The sequence below is a fragment of the Chiloscyllium plagiosum genome, chromosome 13, assembly GCF_004010195.1.
Source record: "Chiloscyllium plagiosum isolate BGI_BamShark_2017 chromosome 13, ASM401019v2, whole genome shotgun sequence".
Taxonomy (NCBI): Eukaryota; Metazoa; Chordata; class Chondrichthyes; order Orectolobiformes; family Hemiscylliidae; genus Chiloscyllium; species Chiloscyllium plagiosum.
Window position 1 is genome coordinate 56,749,173 of NC_057722.1, and position 22,470 is coordinate 56,771,642.

General features: G+C 41.2%; 1 protein-coding gene across 2 annotated transcripts in view; it reads left to right on the forward strand.

Annotated features, from left to right (window-relative positions):
* LOC122556076 (very long-chain specific acyl-CoA dehydrogenase, mitochondrial-like) overlaps positions 1–22,195 on the forward strand; it is a 74,495-nt gene extending 52,300 nt beyond the window's left edge. Inside the window, exons 13-18 of one of the 2 annotated variants that reach the window (XM_043702506.1) lie at positions 1,773–1,870; positions 4,455–4,527; positions 6,109–6,181; positions 16,013–16,085; positions 19,359–19,434; positions 21,925–22,195. In XM_043702506.1, coding sequence (XP_043558441.1) covers positions 1,773–1,870; positions 4,455–4,527; positions 6,109–6,181; positions 16,013–16,085; positions 19,359–19,434; positions 21,925–22,062 — 531 coding nt within the window. In that variant the 3' untranslated portion in view covers positions 22,063–22,195. Of the gene's footprint in view, positions 1–1,772; positions 1,871–4,454; positions 4,528–6,108; positions 7,103–16,012; positions 16,086–19,358; positions 19,435–21,924 lie in introns of those variants that run through there. The other variant, XM_043702505.1, reaches the window with a different exon arrangement.
* The last annotated feature ends 275 nt before the right edge of the window (positions 22,196–22,470 follow it).

Consider the following 22,470-nt stretch of genomic DNA (forward strand, 5'->3'; position numbering starts at 1 on the left):
GGGGGGGGGTGTGGGCGCAAGTGTTGCACCTCCTGCGGTTGCAAGGGAAGGTGCCGGGAGTGGTGGTTGGGTCGGTGGGGGGTGTGGATCTGACAAGGGAGTCGTGGAGGGAGTGGTCTCTACGGAAAGCTGATAGGGGAGGGGAGGGAAATATATCCTTGGTGCTGGGGTCTGTTTGGAGGTGGCGGAAGTGACGGCGGATGATGCGCTGTCAATCCACCTAACCTGCACTTCTTTGGACTGTGGGAGGAAACCCACACAGACACAGGGAGAATATACAAACTCCACACAGACAGTCGCTGAGGCTGGAATTGAACCTGGGACCCTAGTGCTGTGAGGCAGCAGTGCTAACCACTGAGCTGCTGTGCAGCCCCAGTATGAAGTGTCTTTGCCAATCACACTTTCTCTCTCTTCTCATTCAATATGATACAAATAGAAAGTGTGTTTGAACATGCCTTTAAACATATTCCATTTGTAAGAAGGGAGAGAAGTTGTGGCTAGAAAAGTTACTTCTTAAAAATCTACATTACAAAAGGGAGCAAATAGGGCTTTACAACTGCCTGTTGATGCAGAGAGGTTTATAGCAATGGGGAAAAAATGTTAAAATCACTCAAAACATTCTGAAACAATTCCTTCCAAATATACTTGTTTCCCTCTGGACCCGAAAATCTTATTTTAATTCATTTATTCCTTTGCTGGAAGTGTAAGTATAAAAACAAGGCTCTGATTGTACATTTCTGCCGCAAAGTTGACGAAGCTGACTCCAAAATCAACCTAGTACAATGTACATGGATCTCTTGTCCATCAGTTCCTGTTTTCTCAGTGCCATTGTTGCACACAGCACAAAAAGGTGCGCAAGGGTAACTTGATGTATATTGGTCTTGATTTTCTTTCCTAAACACAATCCTTTATTGTCATTGGTTGCAGAACCAAGATCAGAAGCCTACCAAATAATGGAATATTACATAGGTGTAAACTTGACTGTTCTTCTGCATTGTAGATTTGTTTCTCGTATTATGTTTCCCTTAATGTGGGAGTTGCCATTAACAATCCTTTATACTATACCCTGATAGTCAGGGTGATCCAGTTTTGTGTTTTCTGCAAACATGCTGTCTATGAGCTAAATATCTCCTTATTCAGAATCATTAAAAGAAAATCTAGCACTTATCTGTTCAGTCCTTTGTGATTAATGTAGTAGCAAGATATGTTGGTGCCTTAATACACTGTGCCTTGAATACAGGGTCAAATCCACATGATGTTCCACAAGTTGAGCTCCCAGTTGTCATTGAAAGTAATTGTGGAATACTTTGGGTGGTAAATATGATTGCTGCCAATGATTTACCATATAATTAGCTCTTGATTTCAAAATGTGCTATCAGCTACAAAAAGAATTTTAACCTACTTGGAAAGTATGCGAACAGTTTGAGGCAACCTAAGCTGCATTTCCTGCTGAAGGAGAATTAGAGAGCAAAGCATCACTGCTCAAACATTTTCAATTCTTGACAGCCTTTTACAAAGTAATATTTCCAAAAATCTTAGACTTCGATCCATTTTACATATTTTCAACAAATGTTTATGAAGATCCAAAACCTCAGATCTGAAGAAGATGGGAAGTTATTTTTTAACATGTAACACATTTTTATTTCAATGTGTATTCTTCTTTGATCAAGTAAGAAAGCAATGTGAGCAGAATGTTGATCTGCATTAGTGAATTCTAAATGGAATGTACTTTACTGATTTTGTTCAAATGTTTCTAAATACTAATGTAACAGAAAAGTGGAGAGTACTTTAAAAGACTGCAGACGGTCATGAAGAATCCGTTCAGCAATCCTGGAATACTAATGGAGCAAATCTTCAAAAGAGCTAACCGGTATTGTGAGTTCTGTTGGAGTAACCTGATAATTAGGAGAGTTTAGAACACCAACTAAGAAATGCAAAGTTGAACTTTTGAACCCAACTGCCTTTAGTTGTCTGAAACTAATTTTTCATGCTATGATCGGGTTATTCGATGGGGTAAAATTAGATGGTGTATGTTTTAGGTAACTGATCAGATGCTGCCAATTGTCCACATAATAGTGAAGTTTAAAATCCAGTCATGTATTTTGTCAATAACAAGAAAGCTATATGAACAGCTAACATGGAGGCAAAATACATTTGAGCTGCACATATGGCCAGTGCATTATCTGGTATCAGATCCTTCACATACATTACTTTTATGTACAAAATATTACCTTTCAGCTCAACAATTAAATGTGCTCAAAACCTGAGTACTGCCACTCCCTATCTGAGAACCTATTCCTGGACCTTCCTTACACACTATGATAGAAGAGTAAACTTGGTTTCTTTCACCTCTAGCTCCAGTCTCTCTCTTTGTCCTTCTCTCTTGCAGTACTCTTCTCTCTGTTTGATAATAGTACCTTGCTCAATGCTCTTCCAATTATCTTTCTTATTTCTCCCAAACAGTAGGTATGTCAACCTTCATAATATTCATCATCCAGCATCTCTGCTTCAAAAAATGTTGCCCTTTTATTTCTTTTGAAATTGACATACTGCAAACTTTTTTTCTGTACCTCAAAATGCTGAGAAAAGAAGGTTTAGGGCTGACTTGATAGAGGTGTACAAGATGATTAGGGGTTTAGATAGGGTTAACCATGAGAACCTTTTTCCACGTATGGAGTCAGCTATTACGAGGGGGCATAGCTTTAAATTAAGGGGTGGTAGGTATAGGACAGATGTTAGGGGTAGATTCTTTACTCAGCGAGTCGTGAGTTCATGGAATGCCCTGCCAGTAGCAGTGGTGGACTCTCCCTCTTTATGGGCATTTAAACGGGCATTGGATAGGCACATGGAGGATAGTGGGCTAGTATAGGTTAGGTGGGCTTGGATCGGCGCAACATCGAGGGCCAAAGGGCCTGTACTGCGCTGTATTTTTCTATGTTCTATGTTCTATGAGATGCCTTATCTTCACTTAGTCTCTCATATCTCCTGCAGACTCAAGTGTTAAGGAAGATTCAGTGATCATAAGGCCATTAGCTTAAAAGAAAGGACAGGCATTTCATTTCATACAAGATGAGATATATAGATATCAGTGTCAACTACTGTAGTTTCAAATGAGAATGTATTCACATTAATTGCAGCTGGATCTGTGTATGTGTTTGTGCATCTATTTCTACTCATTGGTATAAAAATGTAATTAGTAATCATTCACTCACATTTTACATTGTATGGTGACTGCATGACTCAGTGTCAGTTCCTCATTTTCTTCAGCAGGGGTCACCATTTGCTGGCTGTTTGATGTTTTGCAGTAGTGATCTTTTATACAATTCTCCTGCAGCTTGTGGGGTAGCTGTTTGAATTAGCTTGTTGTTAATAAATTAATTTTGTAAGGACAGGTTTGTCAACTATTGTTTTTTTAAAATTCAAGAAGTTTTTAAATAGTACAACAGCCCACACTTAGGAATAAGTAACCTTTGTGATTACAATGTGACTATTTTTGCCAAATCTACAATTTGTTGCTTGAGTTTGTCATTGGAAAGAACCACTCTATATACTCATATTTTGGGTTTCTGGCTTCCTACACCTATGAGGAAATTCAAGCTACAGAATTAAACCTTCCATCAGATTGAAACTTATTGGCAAAAGGCATTTTAGTTGAAATATCTCAGTTACTACAGTTACTAGCCAGTGTCTGCACATTAGTAAAACTGAGGATTTTAAGCTCCACTTGTGTTAGAAGCAACTGATAAACTAGGTTCTGATGAAATGACATGTCAGAAATGGAGGACGGAATAAAAGCAGGAGGATATCTATTGTGGTTTATAATGACTGCTGTCTGATTTCTCCTTTCAACTGTTTAGTGCAACTGCCTTGTAAACGAAACAGAATGATTTTGTGAACAAATGACAGAAGTTCTCAAGAATTAACTATTTTTTCCTGGATACAGTTAGAAAAGATGTATGTAAATAGTCTTTTCTAAGCTATATTTTTGCAGTAATTACAGGTACACAGTCCTTTATCCAAAATCCTCGGGGCTGGTTGTTTCACAGAATTTGGAATTTTTTGGAATTTCGGAATAAATGATATTTTCACAAAAAGAATTACCTAATAGCAGAAGCATGTGTGAGTAGTATGAGCACTGAGGCACAATTGATGCCTACCAGTGCAGGGCCACGCTGCCACGTCATATCTGAATGACGTGGTTTGTGGGGGCGTGGAGTTGGGTCACCTGTTTGCACGCCAAAATGCCGCTCCACACACCACAAATAAATTTCAATTTTCTGAGTTTTTTGGTTTTCAGAATTTTGGATACCTGTACTTACAGGTAAATTTTCCTTGACAGTGATGATGGAGTAAGGAAATGAAAGATATGGATTACCCTGTTACTTTTAGCATGAGGTAGTTATCTTTTTTTCTTGGATGTTGATGTGTTTTCTTTTCTCACCTGTATTTCACAGGAAACTGGGCATGTCCTCTGGTCTATCATTAAAGAATGAAACACATCCTGATCTCGCGGCGAGTGGTGATTTGGTAATGATTTCTAATACTACAATATTCCTTCATGTGACTGTCAAGACTGGGGAGATTTCACTATGCAGACTAATTCTTGGAGCAGCCTGTACAGAAATCCTTTCATGCTGGCCATTGGGATAATTCATTGTGTGACAGGGCCTCCTGATAGACTAAAAACTTTGGAGTTAAACAATTCCTCAGCACTACTCCTGCTGTGATTCCATTATTTAATGGAAGGTGTAATGGAAACTCTTTTCAGAGTGAGGCCAAACTTGAGAAACTTCTTTATTTTTTCACTTTCCTGTATAGTTTCACAATGCAAAGAGAGAAGAGAATGTCCTAATTGTGTTTTTAAATTTAACCATTCCATAAAACTAGGTTCTAGTTTTAAACACTGTGCCATTTCTAATACAGTATATAAAAACCTCTCTGTTTCTGACTGCCTTCTCTATTTTTATGACACTTCTTAAAATCTACCTCTTCTAACAAAGTTTCTGGTCACCTGTCCTCATAGTTCCATATTTAGCTTGGTGTCAGATACTATTTAGTAATACCCTTAGGCAACTCTTTGCTAGGTTACATTAAAGGTACTATATAAATGTAATTTGTTCCTGATGTCGATACATGTAGTTCATTCTAGCCAAAGCTACTCAGTTTAATTCTCAGTGGGACTATAGTTAAAAATTCTGACTAAGACTAGTACGTCTCAGATTCTGGGGGAGAGCAGCAGAATCCCTGTTCACTTTTCTAAGCTCATTGATTGGAAATGAAATGTTCACTAATAGCCTATTCAAAGATGCCTACTGTGCGAGAGCAGAATCCAGTCTGACCTCAGATGAAGCAAATACACATCAAAGCCAAACAGAAAGCAACCAGAATGAATTTTAATGACACAGGTTGCTTTTCTTTCTCAAAATTAACCCTTCTATGTCCTGCATTGAAATTTTATAAATGAGAAACGTCCTAGCCGACCTATTGATCAAACATTCTTGCTTATGTCTTTCAGTCACTTCTCCAGACCTTTCTTAGTGATTAATATCACATTTATTTTCATTTCTTCAAAAAACAACCGGCTGCTATATATAAAATAGCTTTTGGAAATACAGGCCGACTGCCGTACCTGTGGAATTGTTTTCCGCGGTTTCACTGCAGCCCGAACATATTATAGGGAACATTCCGGAATCAGGGACCAGAAAGCTGCCGGGAGGGTAAATTTCCCATTGAAATGAATGGGTTCGCTCCCATCCGCAGTTAGGTCTGGGAATGTATCCCCCTCGGGTACGGGGGCAGACTACTGTAAGCATGAAATAAGGAAATCAATTCATGCAGACAGGAATTCGATACAAATGCTTAATATGTCCCCACCAAATGAAAGCTGGTTGAAAATTTGAGTTCAAGCATTTGAAATGATAAAAAGCAGATAATATAGACATTTCATGGTGTCAAGCAATCTGCTTCTGTAACAAGTATGTGCTATGTCTGACCTAACCTGATTTTTCTGATTTTGGCTCTGTCAGGGTGGGAATGCTGTGTTTCCCAGGACTGAGTTCTGTCCCATTCAAAAGGTTTCAAACTAATAATGGGCTTTATGTTTCACAGGTGGCAAAAACTGTTGAGCACTTTGGAACCTCCATTGAAGATCTTTTATTGAAATACAGGAAGGAAATAATAAGTACGTAGGAAAAAATAAGGATGAAGCAAAAATAAGTAAATTATGATGGAGCATGTAATGGAATACAAGGTTATTGTCTATATGAAGCGTATCATTGGCTTTGTTATTGTGGAAAATAGTTCACAGACGTGCGGATGCAATGTGAGTTAATCATTATTACAGATACACTGCTCCATTCCCTGGCTGGTAGCAGCAGGACCCTCCTTGCTGGGTGATAAAATCGTTTAGTATTTCTGGCAGCTTCTTACTGTGCTCCATTAAGGATAATCCAGCTCCACATCTCTCAGCTGACCAGTCTGCATTTGCAATGTCTGTCTGGCATTTTCTGTTTCTAATTTGGTAAAGTCATCCAGCCTTTTTGAGGTAGGAGGTGGTTGAGCCACACGTTTCTAAGCATTTCGTTCACTTCACTCCCACATAGTTAGAAACTTCCTTGTCAAAATATGTGCTTCCAAACAGAAGTAAGTGACTGTGTTGAACTTATTAAATTAAAAAAACGGTAGCAAACCATGTGGAAAAGTAAATCTGGAAAGTTACTTCAAACCACAAAGGATGAATAAGGTCAAATGAGAGAACTGATGGCAATACATTGTTTATCAGTAGGGTGATTAACATACAGAACAGTAGAGGGTAAAGTGATTGAAATTTTCTTTTTAAAAAGCAATTGGATACCTGGTGGTGGGTCTGAGACAAGAAAGTAAATAATTTTACGCAACTTGATTTATTTTGTGATCCACCATTTGTGCTCTGATTTTAAAATGATTCCCTAGTTACATGACACCTTTTCCAATTGGGGGAAGTTGAAGTTAATGTTAACTTCATGAAACAGCTACTGTATTTCATCAATTTTGGAGATGCCGGTGTTAGACTGGGGTGTACAAAGTTAAAAATCACACAACACCAGGTTATTCTCCTGCTCCTTGGATGCTGCCTGACCTCTTGTGTTTTTCCAGCACCACATTTTTCAACACCAAGCCATTGTCCAACAGTTTAATTGGAAGCACACTAGCTTTTGGAGCGTCACTCCTTCATCAGGTGATAGTGGAGGACTCAATCCTACTATAAATTCTGTGTTTTAGGATTGAGTCCTCCACTGTCACCTGATGAAGGAGCGACGCTCTGAAAGCTAGTGTGCTTCCAATTACACCTGTTGGACTATAACCTGGTGTTGTGTGATTTTTAACTTTGTATTTCATCAAGGTTTTCCGACTTATGCCTTGTAGTTCCTAGATTTATGGTAAATCCACAGGAATTGTATGTACTGGATGGGAATGCTGCTTTGTAGATGATTGTGCAACCTTACTGGAAAATACATGGAGTTGAATTTTATCAATAATCAGCCAAGTGTCAAGTTTATGGAGTTTCATGGAGGGTTTCTCTCAGTGAGAAATGCAAACACGTATTTTTACAGTTTACCTCATTTAAGGATATACCACACCTCCATGATGCAACTTGCATTTTCCAGCAATGGAAGTACCCATCACTACTGGAGACTTAGATTAGATTACTTACAGTGTGGAAACAGGCCCTTCGGCCCAACAAGTCCACACCGACCCGCCGAAGCACAACCCACCCGTACCCCGACATTTACCCCTTTTTACCTAACACTACGGGCAATTTAGCATGGCCAATTCACCTGACCTGCACATCTTTTGGACTGTGGGAGGAAACTGGAGCACCCGAGGAAACCCACACAGACAGGGGGATAATGTGCAAACTCCACACAGTCAGTCGCCTGAGTCGGGAATTGAACCCAGGTCTCTGGCGCTGTGAGGCAGCAGTGCTAACCACTGTGCCACCGTGCTGCCTTCCAGGATACCCAATGCTGGAGCCATGTTTATTTCCCTGCCGTGCATCAGGTTAACAGCTACCAACCAAGAATTATGTGTACAGTTGCAGTACGGGAAAAACTGCCTTAGAGATAGCCAATAGTGGCACGTTGGAGCCTCACTTTACTGACAGGCACCTGGAGGTTCTGGTGGATAGAGGTGATGAAGAAGAATGTCATCCTCTTTTCTCCAAACTGTCAGAAAAGGCATTGGCACCATGGTATCTGCAGATGCTACCAGAGTCACTGCAGTGTCAATGAACTGGAGGAACACTCACTAATTATTGAACAAGGTTACTAACCTTATGCATTTGATGAGAGTATGTGCCAGCATCTTCTCTCTACTAGCTAATACTCTATCTCTACCACTGTACTCATTTCTCACCAAGGGTCATGGTCTAGCACTCTCATTATTGCATGCAATGTTTTCTTACACCCACTCACATGCATCCAAAGCTCCCACCCGACTAACTCTGGACACATAACTGCCGTTCCTCCACCTGAGCTCACTGCTGGGCCAACCACTGCCATCTCTCTCAATTCTTCTCTTTGTCTCATTCCAGGTGAAAACATCGCATAAAAGAGCAGAGAGAGCCAAGATAGATGGTGGTGCAACTCACATTTGTGTATTCACCCTCCAATGAAGACAGAATCTTCATTCTGACTGTTGATGTGATGATGCCAAAACCTCCATGTGCAAGCAAACAAATAAGATTCATCATCAAGTGTTGTGCTCATCTGCCATACATTCTTACAATGCCCAAACCTCTCATACTATTTCACAACTCATTTTCCTTCTTGTCTCCTGCAGAGACCAGTGTCATCCACATAGAGTCATAGAGCTGTACAGCATGGAAGGAGACCCTTTGGTCCAACTCATCCACACTGACCAGAAATCCTACACTATCCAGTCCCATTAGTCATTTGACCCAGAGCCCTCTTATAAGAACTTAATCAAGTTAGTGAGACATGATTTCTCATGCCCAAAGCCATGTTGCCTATCCCTACTCAGTCCTTGCCTTTCCAAATGCATGTAAATCCTGTTTATCAGAATTCCCTTCAACAACTTACCCACCGCTAATGTCAGGCCCACTGGTCTATAGTTCCCTGGCTTTTCTTTACAACTTTTCTTAAATAATGGCACCATATTAGCCAATCATCAGGCTTCCAGCACCTCACCCATGGCTGTTGGGGATACAACTATCTCAGCAAGGGGTCCAAATATCCATCAATCCCTGCACCCGACAGCCTTACTGTTCACAATATCAGGAATATATTGTCTCACTTTTAAAGGCCTCTCGCTTTCTAACTGTCCCTTTGCCTGCAAACAGCATTTCCCTCTAAACACTTCCTATTCATCTAGATCCCTTTTAAATCTCCACCACCTCATCTGGCAGCCCAGTTCATACACACAAAAGACTGCGCATGAGAAAGTTACCCCTCGGGTTTCTTTTAAATCTTTCTCCTCTCACCTTTACCCAAGCACTCTTTACTTTTGGATTCCCCTACCCTGGGAAAAAGACCTTGGCTGTTTATCCTGTCCATGCTCCTCATGATTTTATGAGCCTCTATAAGGTCCCCGCTCAACCTCCAATCCAGGAAAAAAAAGCCCAAACTTATTCAGGATCTCTCTTGAGCTCAAACTCTCCAAGCCTGGCAACACCTTTCTAGATCATTTCTGAACCCTTGCAAGTTTGTAAACATCTTTCCTATAGCATGGAGGCCAGAACTGAATGCAGTATTCCAAAAGCAGTCTGATTAATGTCCTGGACAGTCACACCATGCCCTCCCAACTCCTATACTCAATTCACTGACGAATGAAGGCAAGTGTGCCAAACGCAACCAGCACCAATCCATGCAGCACACCACTGGTCACAGGCCTCCACTCTGAGAAACATCCCTCTACCACCACCCAGTGTCCCCTACATTAAAGCCAATTTTGCACCCAATTGGCTAGCTCCACCTGTATTCCAGGTGGTCTAACTTTGCTAACCAATCTTGCATGTGATGAGCACTTTGATGAAGTCCATATTGATGTCTACCACTCTGCCTTTATCAATCTTCTTTTCACCTCGTAAAAGGACTTAATCAAGTTAGTGAGACCTGATTTCCCATGCACAATTCCCTAATCTGTCCTTGTCTTTCCAAACACATGTAAATCCTATCCCTCAGAATCCCCTCAAACAACTTAGCCACCATTAACGTCCGGCCCACCGGTCTGTAGTTTCCTGACTTTTTCTTACAACTTTTCTTAAATAATGGCAACACATTAGACAACCTCCAGGCTTCTGGCACCTCACCCATGGCTGTCAAAGATACAAATATCTCAGCAAGAGATCCAGCAACCTCTTCCTCGGCTTCTACAGAATTCTGGGCAATACCTGATCAGGTGCCGGAGATTTATCTACCTTTATGTGTTTTAAGACCTCCAGCATCACCTCTTCTTTACAATGGACACTTTTCAAGATATCATCATTTATTTCCCCAGGTTCCCTACTTTTCATGTCCTCAACAGTAAATAGTGATCTCACCCAACTCCTGCAGTTCCACATATAGTTAGCCTTATTGCTCTTTCTTGGGCCCTACTCTCCCTCTATTAGTTTTTTGCCCTCAATGTATTTGTAAAATCTCTTTGGATTCTCCTTAACCCTATTTGCAAAAGCTATCTCATGTCCCCTTTATTCCTTCCAGATTTCCCCCTTAAGTATACTTCTACTGTCATTATTATTCTCCAAGTTGTCATTCCCTGACTTATATTTTCTTGACCGCAGCCTCAATTTCCCAAGTCATCCAGCATTCCCTACACCCGCCAGCCTTACTGTTCACAAAACAGGAACATAGTGTCTCATTTTTAAACACCTCTCACTTTCCAACTGTCCCTTTACCTGCAAACAGCATTCCCCAATCAACTTTTGAAAGTTCCTGTCTAATACTATCAAAATTGGCCTTAGTCCAATTTAGAACTTTAACTTTTGGATCAGGTCTATACTTTTCCATAACTATTTTAATACTTATAGAATTATGATCACTTGCCCCAAAGTGCTCCATCACTTGCCCTCCCTTATTTCCTAAGAGAAGGTCAAGTTTTGTTCCTTCTTAAATATGTACAACCACCTGTTGAATAAGAAGTTTTTATTGCACACATTCTAACAAAGTCCTCTCCATCTAAGCCATTAACAAGAGTCATGGAGATGGTACAGCGCAGAAACAGACCCATTGGTCCAACTCGTTCATACCAACCAGATATCCTAACCTAATCTGGCCTCATTTGCCAGCACTTGGCCCTTATCCATCTAAACCCTTCCTATTCATATACCCATCCAGATGCCTTTAAAATGCTGTAATTGTGCCAGCCTCCAGCACTTCATCTGGCAGCTCATTCCATATACTCACCACCCTCTGCATGAAACATTTGCCCCTTAGGTCCCCTTTATATCTTTCGCCTCTCATCCTAAACCTATGCACTCTAGTTCTGGACTCCCCCACCCCAGGAAAAAAACCTTGCCTATTTATCCTGTCCATGCCCTTCATGATTTCATAAACCTTCATAAGATTCTCCCCCCCACCCCCTCAGCCTCTGACGCTCCAGGGAAAACAGCCCCAGCATATTCCGCCTCTCCCTATAGCTCAAACCCTCTAACCCTGGCAACATCCTTGTAAATCTTATCTGAAGCCTTTCAAGTTTCACAACATCCTTCTAATAGGAAGGAGACCAGAATCGCACACAATATTCCAAACGTGGCCTAACTAATGTCTGTACACTTGTAACATGACCTGTCAATGCCTAAACTCAATGGTCTGACCAATGAAGGAAAGCATACCAAACACCTTCTTCACTATCCTATCTACCTGTGACTCCACTTTCAAAGAACTGTGAACGTGCACTCCAAGATCTCTTTGTTCAGCAACACTCTGTAGGACCTTACTATTATGTGTCTAAGTCCTGCTTTGATTGGTATTCCAAAATGGAGTACCTCACATTTTATCTAAATTAAACTCCATCTGCCACTCATCAGCCTATTGGCCCATCTGATCAATATCCCATTCTTTGCTGTCCACTACACCTCCATTATGACATTCCAAATCTAGGTTTGGAAAATTAAAATCCCCTACCATTACAACTCTATTATTCTTACAGATATCTGAAATCTCCTTACATATTTGCTTCTCAGTTCCCACCGACTATTCGGGGGATTTCATACAATCCCAATAAGGTGGTCATCCCTTTCTTATTTCATGGTTCCACCCATATAACATCACTGAACTTTCTCTCAGGAATATCTTTACGAAGTAAAACTGTAATGTTTTCCTTAACCAAAAACACCATGCCCCCTCCTCTCTTACCCCACCTTTCTATTCTTCCTATACCATTTATATCCAGGAACATGAAGCTACTAGTCCTGTCCATCCATGGGCCATGTTTCTGTAATAACTATGATACCCTGGTCCCATGTTCCCAACCTTGCCCTGAGTTCATCTGCCATACATGCTGTGTGCCATGAAGAGTGCAATCCCTCTTCATGGGAGGACAAGCTACAGATCCCTGAGAGGAATCATCAGCAAGGCTGATACCTGCACCCTCCACCAGCTCAGTTACTGAAACCTCAGTGGCCATGTCACCTAGATTTAGACTTGGGAGCACATTTCTGGTGAGTCTATCACTGACATGTGTCTGCAGAAGGCCAGAAAAGAAATATCCCAGGTCACTGGCGCTCAGAGAACTGCTAGAGACTACTCACCTGCCTATCCCCAGGCAGGAGAGGACCTCATGTCAGCCATTCGTAACTTAACTGCATAAGAAGATTAAGGGACAGCAGGCAGGTTTATCAGAACAACTCAGCAAGCACTCTAAAGTTGGAGGAGTCCATCAGTGCCTTCTGTGCTGTGCTGCCTGGTTGTCTCCATGAACAGGAGACCAGGTTCAGCACACTCAATAACAGCTGGATGTTTGCACAGACTGGCACTCCATCACTGCACCCAATCATGCTCAGCACCATCAGCAAGCTGACAGGGTGATGAGGGACCTTGATCTCACTCTGGATGCCTCTTCTCCATCAGAAAATCAGTGGTGAACCCGGTCAAAGAAGGAACCACTTACAGGATCTCTAGAAGTCTTCTCTCAGGAAGACTTCCTCCAAAGTACCCGGCCACTCCACCTTCACGTTGCCTACAATCCAACATCTGATGGGAGTTTAACCCAAAGAGGGTAAATCTGCACCTGGGTTGGTCACTCTCAGCATATTGAAGCCCTTCAGCTACGCAACCCCGCAGATCGCTCGCTGCTCCAAAACTCCAAGAGCACAAAGCTGGACTATAGGGAGGTTGCAGTATAGGCATTCCAGCTGCAAAAGCACAAGGCCACACCTAGATGTAGTAGGATGCAAAGAAAAAAGTCAACATTTTGAGCATGTATCTAGCACGTGTTAAACTTCATTGTAAGTAAATTATCATATTTGTAAATAGTTGATCACTTTTCATCCATTCTTAGCACTATATGATGTTCTAACCCTGTCTGAAGAGTAGCTTTCCCTTCCATCATGCCTATGGCATACAACAACATGTCTACTCCTTTGACTGATCATTGCTGACAAGCATGACAAGCTACCTGGCTTTGCGTCTGCACAAAGAGACAAGACAAGACAGGGGTACTGTGAAGTTGTAAGTTCTGAATGATGTGGCAATGCGCAGAAGGCTGAGCAGAGATCTGGTGAGCATTTAAGTAGGCACAAAGTGATTGAAACAAAGAGCCCTAAGGTGCACTCTGCTCCAGTCCATGAAGGTATGCTTGTCCCTGTGCCTAAAGTGGCCCAGCAGCAACAGTACAAGGCAAGGTGTTGGTCACTGCAAAGTGCAGTGTTGAAGTGAATATTCTTTTTTTAACTGTATCAGGGATGTGCTATGTTGCAGTGGTGAGGCTGGTGCATTTCTGATGTCAAACTCCATGGACCACAGATGATGGCTACCCAAGAGGTGTACCCTGAGATATTGGGAGCTACTGGTCCAGGGAGAGACCTGAAGTGGGAGAATAGCAAACTGCATATAAATGAAAACCAAAAGAACTGTGGATGCTATAAATGAGAAACAAAAACAGAAATTGCTGGAAAAGCTCAGCAGGTCTGGCAACGTCTGTGGAGAGAAATCAGAGTTAATGTTTCGTGTCGCGTGACCCTTCCTCAGAATTGAAGGATATAAATGAGATGAGATTAGGTACTAATAAAATATACACAGATCTAAATAGGCCTCTCGGCACTCACTACTGAGATCTAAATAGGCCTCTCGGCACTCACAATTTTCGCCTCCGGGTCAGATGTGAATATGAATGATCATACTATCTGCTCAATCACAACAGTGAATGGGAAGCCCCACCCATCTTCACTGTACAATATGAGGTCGACCACCTCAGGACCTACGCTTAAAGAAAGAATGCACCTTTTAAAGATAGGTTTCATTCTCTGTTGCCATATCTTGGGAATTTCAGAAAGCCTTTCCATTCGCTTGGCTCTCCAAATGCACAATTCATAGTTCAAGTTAAAATTGGGGTCTTAGGTATTTAAGCATTCCAAAAGTAAACATTGTAAAGTTGCTTTATTCTGACCCGACCATTAGAGGGAGAAGTTTGGTGATGGTTTAACCTGAGGGTCACCATGCATGTGAATGTGGTTGTTCAGTCAAATTTCACAATCCAAAAAAATCAAATGAGAGAACAAAAAATGGGCAATTATGGTTACATCTCCTAAACTAGATAAAAACAATGACTGCAGATGTTGGAAACTAGATTTTGGATTAGTGGTGCTGGAAAGGCACAGCAGTTCAGGCAGCATCCGAGGAGCAGTAAAATCGACGTTTCGGGCAAAAGCCCTTCATCAGGAATACAGGCAGAGTGCCTGCAGGGTGGACAGATAAATAAGAGGAGAGTGGGGGTGGGGAGAAAGTAGCATAGAGTATAGTAGGTGAGTGGGGGAGGGGATGAAGGTGATTGGTCAGGGAGGAGGGTGGAGTGGGATAGCAGAACATACCAGATGGCCTCCTTCTTTAGAGACCACAATTTCCCTTCCCATGTGGTTAAAGTTGCTCTCCAACGCATCTCGTCCACATCCTGCACCTCCGACCTCAGACCTCACCCCTCCAACCGTAACCAGGACAGATCGCCCCTGGTGCTCACCTTCTACCCTCCCAACCTTCGCATAAACCAAATCATCCACCAACATTTCCGCCACCTCTAAACGGACCCCACCACCAGGGATGTATTTCCCTCCCCATCCCTTTCCGCCTTCCGCAAAGACCATTCCCTCCGTGACTACCTGGTCAGGTCCACGCCCCCCCAACCATCCACCGTCCCGTCCTGGCACCTTCCCCTGCCACCACAGGAATTGCAAAACCTGCGCCCACACCTCCTCCCTCACCTCCATCCAAGGCCCTAAAGGAGCCTTCCACATCCATCAAAGTTTTACCTGCACATCCACCAATATCATTTATTGTATCCGGTGCTCCCGATGCAGTCTCCTCTACACTGGAGCGCTTTAGGGAACATCTCTGGGACACCCGCACCAATCAACCACACTGCCCTGTGGCCCAACTCAGCACTGTCCCCATGACTTGTCCTACCTGCCTACCTTCTTTTCCACCTATTCATTCCACTCTCCTCCCTGACTTATCACCTTCATCCCCTCCTCCACTCACCTATTGTACTCTGTGCTACTTTCTCCTCACCCTCACCCTCCGCTCATTTATCTCTCCACCCTTCAGGCACTCTGCCTGTATTCCTGATGAAGGGCTTTTGCCCAAAACGTCGATTTTACTGCTGCCTGAACTGCTGTGCTTTTCCAGCACCATATCTCCTAAACTGCAATACGGTTGCCTCTTAACTGCCCTCTAGATAATTAGAGATAGCAATAATTTTTTGTCTGGTCAGTGGTACCCACATCACATGAACCAATAAAAAAAAAATTGCATGCTGAAGTTATTGTTGTCACTGGTTGCATTCTTGATAACTTGTTTTTCAGATCAGCAGTTTTTATTGAAGAAAGTTGCTGATGCAGCAATTGATATTTATGCCATGACTGTGGTCATCTCCAGGTAAACTCCTGAAATATAATTTGATTTTGTTGTAGAATAATGCACTTAAATATACTTAAATAGTCATGATTTGGAGATGCCGGTGTTGGATTGGGGTGTACAAAGTTAAAAATCACACAACGCGAGGTTATAGTCCAACAGGTTTGATTGGAAGATGAAGGAACAGCACTCCGAAAGCTAGTGCTTCCAATTAAACCTGTTGGAATATAACCTGGTGTTGTGTGATTTTATACTTAAATAGACCATTTCGTCACTTGCCAAATAATGTCCATGTTACTCATCATAAAACATGATCTCCCTTAGTGTAAAATACATTAATTATTCAGGGTATAAATGAACATGCTATATTATTAATCCAAATAATTATTTGGTTTCACATAAGTTAAGTATCACTGACAAAAAAACCATTTTATTGAAGCTTTTCAACATGCACTCATCAGGACAAATAAAAGAAAAACAGCATTTATACTGTAGGAAAGAAGAGTACTGATTACTTTGTCAAAATCTTGCCTTTTCTTCAGCAATGTCCAGAGTTGTTTTGTGGGAAGTCTTCAGTCAAACTTTTGCTTTGTTGATTCCACCTTAACTACTTGGATGGTTAGAAATACTATATCAAATGTTTAACACAATTCGGGACTCCTCAGGCACTGAAGCATTCCATGTCCAAATGTAGCAAGACCTGGACAATATTCAGGTTTGGGTTGCCAAGTGGCAAGTACCAGGCAATGGCCGTGTCCAACAAGGGAGAATCTAATGTTTGCCCCTTGATATTCAGTAGCATCACCATCACTGAAATCCCCCATTATTAACATCCTGGGGGTTACCATTGACCACAAACTGAACTGGGTTTGTGGTAAAGGTACAATGGCTACAAGAGCAGGTTGAAGGCTAGAAATCTTGCAGGGAGTAGCCTACCTTCTGGGCAAATGTAACCTACCTTCTAGCCAACCTCTTGAGGACAAGTAGGAATGGGCAATAAATTTGGAGTCAGTGACACCCACAACCCGAGAGTGAATAAAACAAAAGTTTAAAAATAACATTTTGCAGCTCTGAATGTTTTGACTGTCAGATATGGGAAATCAGTACGAGAAGGTAATTTAAAAATTGGGCTGTGCAGCAAGTCCAAGCTGACCATATGACCATAAGATATAGGACCAGAAATAGGCCATTCAGCCCAGTAGATCTGTTCCACTATTTGATCATGGCTGATATGTTTCTCAACCACATTCTCCTGCCTTTCCCCCTTAACCATTGATCCCCTTAATAAGCAAGAACCTATCTATTTCTGTCTTAAATATACTTAATGACTTGACCTTCACTGCCCTCTGCGGCAATGAGTTCCATAGAGTCACCACCCTCTGCCTGAAGAAATTCCTTCTCATCTCAGCTCTAAAGGCTTATCCCTCTGAGGCTGTGCTCCTGGGTGCTAGTCTCTCCTACGAGTGGAAACATCTTCTCCATGTCCACTCTATGCAGGCCTGTCAGTATGCTGTAAGTTTCAATCAGATCCCCTCCCCCTCATACGGTGGGCAGCACGGTGGCACAGTGGTTAGCACTGCTGCCTCACAGCGCCAGAAACCCGGGTTCAATTCCCACCACAGGTGACTGACTGTGTGGAGTTTGCGCATTCTCCCTGTGTCTGTGTGGGTTTCCTCACTGTAAGTAATCTAATCTAGTCATACTTATAAACTCCATTGAGTACAAACCCAGAGTCCTTAACCACTCCTCATATGACAAACACCTGAGATCATTCCTGTAAACCTCCTCTGGACTCCTTCCAATGCCAGGACACCCTTCCTTAGATGAGAGGCCCAAAACTGTTCACAATATTCCAAATGCAATCTGACTAGGGCATCAGACAGAAGATGAGCTCAAAATGGATCTCAACAGATTCCGAATCAATCTCCGTATCATTCCAATACATACCAATTCAAAACAGTAAGATGCAGAGAGATTCCTGTTCAACTATATGAAAAGAATGTTTCAGCCTCTATTATCACCCTTGTATTCTGGGTCATGGCAAATAAATGACAGTTTCATAGTCACCATTACTTAATGCTTCATTTTAAATTCCAAATTTATTGATTGTGTTCATATTCCACTAGTTGCTGGGACGGGATTTACCCCAAAGCATTAGCCTGGGCCTCTAAGATAGGTGATGGCCTAGATGTTATCACTAGACTATTAATTTGGAGATGAAAATGTGTTGCTGGAAAAGCTCAGCAGGTCAGGTAGCATCCAAGGAGCAGGAGAATCGACGTTTCAGGCATGAGCCCTTCTTCAGAAGACCAGGTAATGTTCTGGGGACCTAGGTTTGAATTTGGTGGAATTTCAATTCAATAACAATCTGGAAATAAGAGTGTAGTGATGACCATGAAACTAATGTCGATTGTCAGGAAAAATTCCCTCTGATTCACCAGTGCCCTTTGGGGAATGAACTCGGCTATCCTTACCTGGACTGGCCTACATGTGACTCCAGGCCCATAGCAACATATTGACTCTTAACTGCTCTCCAGGTAGTTAAAGATGGGCAATAAATGTTGGTTCAGCTAGTGACAGCCACATTCCATGATTGAATAAAAATAGTTATTTGCCAAGTGATATTACCATTGTGCTACCTTCTCCCCACATACAGAAATCACTAAAAACTTTTTAAAAAGTAAGAATTAAAAAGGCTGTTGAAACATTGACCAATTATGTGGGCTGAAATGGAATGAGATAACAGTTATTAGAGTTTTATAAATCTCTGTTTAGAACCTATTCAAAAGGCCGTGTGATAGTTGCACAAAAGGTTCATCAGAATGATACCTTTATGTAAAGGTGATGACTGGTGTTGGACTGGAGTGGACAAAGTTAAAAATCACAGAACACCAGGTAATAGTCCAACAGGTACATTAGGAAGCACTAGCTTTCGGAGCGCTGCTCCTTCTTCAACCACCTGATGAAGCAGCTAGTGCTTCCCAATAAAAACTGTTGGACCATAACCTGGTGTTGTGTAATTTGTAACTTTGTGTAAAGGGTTATCTTCTATTTCTTTGACTGTAAGTATTATCCAACTGTTGTTTCAGATGTATTAGAGCACTTGATGGAGTAGTTGAAGACTTTATTCCTCTGGTGCAACAGACTTGATATGTTTTATTGCCTAATCCTGTTCCTTTATTCCTAGGTAAAGATCTGTGATAAACTAAAATTCCTTAAATCTATATCATAGTTTAGACAGAATAATTTTGTTGATTTATAATGAAATCTATTCATTCTTCTCTTGTAATCTAGGGCATCCCGTGCTCTCAACAAAGGGCTTCCATCAGCTCAACATGAGAAGGTCCTCTGTGAAACGTGGTGCCTTGAGGTGTGATTCCTGTGCAATTTTTCTCTGATGGAAACTCAGTTTTACCAAATGTTTGATGCTCTTTTTTTCTAGTAGCGTTTGCAACTAAGGGGGAGAAATTTACTGGCCCACAATTGCTAAGAGTGTGTGTCAAATACTTATACTTGTAACCGATGACCTTTTTTTCTTTCATGATCAACATTTGATTGGGACCAATAAGTTGCTAGCATACACATGGCACTCTTTGACATCTTGTTGAGTGGGTTGAGACTCATATTGCACATCACTAACAGCCTTTAAAGGGAAGTTACAGGCAGCTTAAAATTCTATTGTGAACATTCAAAATGACTCATGTAGTTAGTACATTGTTAAATGTTAAGCATTTGAGGGTTATATGGGAGAAGAATGATCGTCCAGCAAAGAGTGATTGTGGGTCAAGGCAGAATATGGATCAGGGGTTCTCCAGTCAAGTATGTGGTTAAGAGATGACTGAACAGATCGATACAAGGAATATTGTGTGGATCAAGAGTCACCAGAATTAAAAACAAAATTCTGCTTTCTCCCCAAAAATACTGACAGACCTGTTGAGCTTTGCTAGCAATTTCTGATTTGGTTTCAGACCTCCTTTCAGATATCTGCTGTTCTTTGTTTTATTACATTGTGCTGATATATAGGAAATATAGGAAATGTCCCGACCAGGATCTGAAATAACAATCTTCAACCTCCTGAATCATCCCCTAGAAATGAGTGCAGATCAGTTTAAATTTTAGGATTGCTGTTCTACTGGTTATAAAGTAACAATTGCATTACTTTTCTATTAAACCAACAAGTTTATTTGGTAAAAGCAAGGACTGCAGATGTTGGAAACCTCAGTCTAGATTAGAGTGGTGCTGGAAAAGCACATCAGGTCAGGCAGCATCCGAGGAGCAGGAAAAGCGACGTTTCGGGAAAAGCCCTTCATCGGAATAGAGGCAGGGTGCCTGCAGTGGAGAGATAAATGAGAGGGGGGTGGGGGTGGGGAGAAGTTAGCATAGAGGAGCAAGTTTATTTGTCAGCCTTTATCATTATTGCTGGAAATACCCTTTTTGTATACACACAGTGACCTGAAGGTGTCAGTCTTGGTTCAATGACAGCACACCTTGTTTCTGAACACAGAGAATACTGGAGAAACTCAGTGTGTCTGGCAATATCTGTGGAGAAAGAAAACAGCATGACTATTTAGGGTCTGATATGGCTCTTTTTCAGTTTTTCTTCTTGAGTTCTGAAGAGGAATCTCACTGAACTTGAAACATTATTTTTCCACAGATGCTGCCAGATCTGCTGAGTTTCTCAAACATTCTGTATTTGTGTTAGATTTGCAACATTCTATTTGTTTCTGAGTAAGAGACTCATGAGCTTTGACCTTTCCCCAGACGTTTGAGTGCATAATATGCTGATATTTAAAACAGTGCTGAAGCAATTTTGCACTTTCCGTGGTCAGCATTCACATGATGTGTGAAATGAAGGGTCTACCTACCCTCTTGGATGAATTTGAAAGATCTCATGAAACTACTTTTTAGAGAAGAGCAGTTTAGTTCTCCGAGATCAGCATCAAATAAGCATTACTCAAGCATATTGTTGCTAATTCTTCTTATTTCTGGGACCATTGTGTATGTGATTTGGTGGTTGCATTTCCCTATATAATGATGATCACAACTTCATTTGGAAAGGTCATAGATAGGTTCAAGACACAAATGAAGCTCATTGAAATGAGGCTAGTGAGGTTTAGATACGTGCTGGATATCCTCAGGCCAATCAGCATTTGATTACAGCAGGTTTTGCAAAGGGTGACAGCAAACCCTTTGTTTTGTTAATTTATAATGAAATCTATTCACTCTTGTAAGAAATTGTAGGGAAAGCAATCATTATGAAAAGCAATAAAGTCAGAAGTCACATGACACCAGGTTATAGTCCAACAGGTTTATATGAAATCACAAGCTTTCGGAGCGCAGCTCCTTCATCAGGTGAAGGAGCTTGATGAAACAGCAGTGCTCCGAAAGCCTGGGATTCCGCAGGAGTCTAACAGCATCAGCCAGACAACTAACTCCACAATGTCAACTTATAAGTTTATTAGTTTTGGAAAAACTTTCAACTACTAGCAAGTAGATGATAATGCAATCAATATAAAATTAATTTTAATTATCATTCCTTTTGTTATGCTACTGTCAATTTAAAAGGTTAGAAGTCACACAACACCAGGTTATAGTCCAACAGGTTTATTTGAAATCACAAGCTCCTTTGTCAGGTGACTTTAAAAAATGTTTTCTCAAAGAAAGTACCAAAAATTATCCCATCAATCATGAAAGAATTCAATATTATTCTTCAAACTTGGAGGGATTTATAACTTGTACATCTGTACAAGGATTCAATGTTACAACGGATGTGGAGATTCACTGTGCACATTCTGGTTTACTTGAATGCTATTTAGAAAAAGTATGCAGCATTTTAACAAACTTTCTATCTTTATGTCAGGCATTTGCTCGTATAACCAACAATCTGAATGCACTGAAGTCTGAGTCCAGCATGCAGGTCATTAGCAACATGAAGACAATATCAAAAGAGCTTGTGACCAAAGGAGGAGTTGTAGCAAATCATCCACTTGGATTCTAAACATTGAGTTTTTGGTGGACATCTTTTTTTTAAGCAATTATGTTTTTGGTGCACCTTACAATAAATGCATGTTGAGCCCTCTGGAACAAGATCCATATATGTTGTGAACATCAGTCAAACAGAAATTGAAATGTTTTTCTTTGCAAATTTAGCCTCAAAACCTGTCTTCAATCTTCAGGTCCATCATTGTTTTTCAAGAATATAGATTTCTTTTTCCCTTTTCTGACATTCCTGTCCTCTTTAAGATTGTGGTAAAACGTAGTCTGTGATTAATCAGTTACTGACTTTATTTTCCTGGAGAATCATGAAGCCAAATGATAATGATTAAGGCTTTTGAAATTGTGACAATGCCAGTTCACTTTTAAGAATTTCTGCAAATTTGATCCTTGAAGTTTCACATTTGTCCAC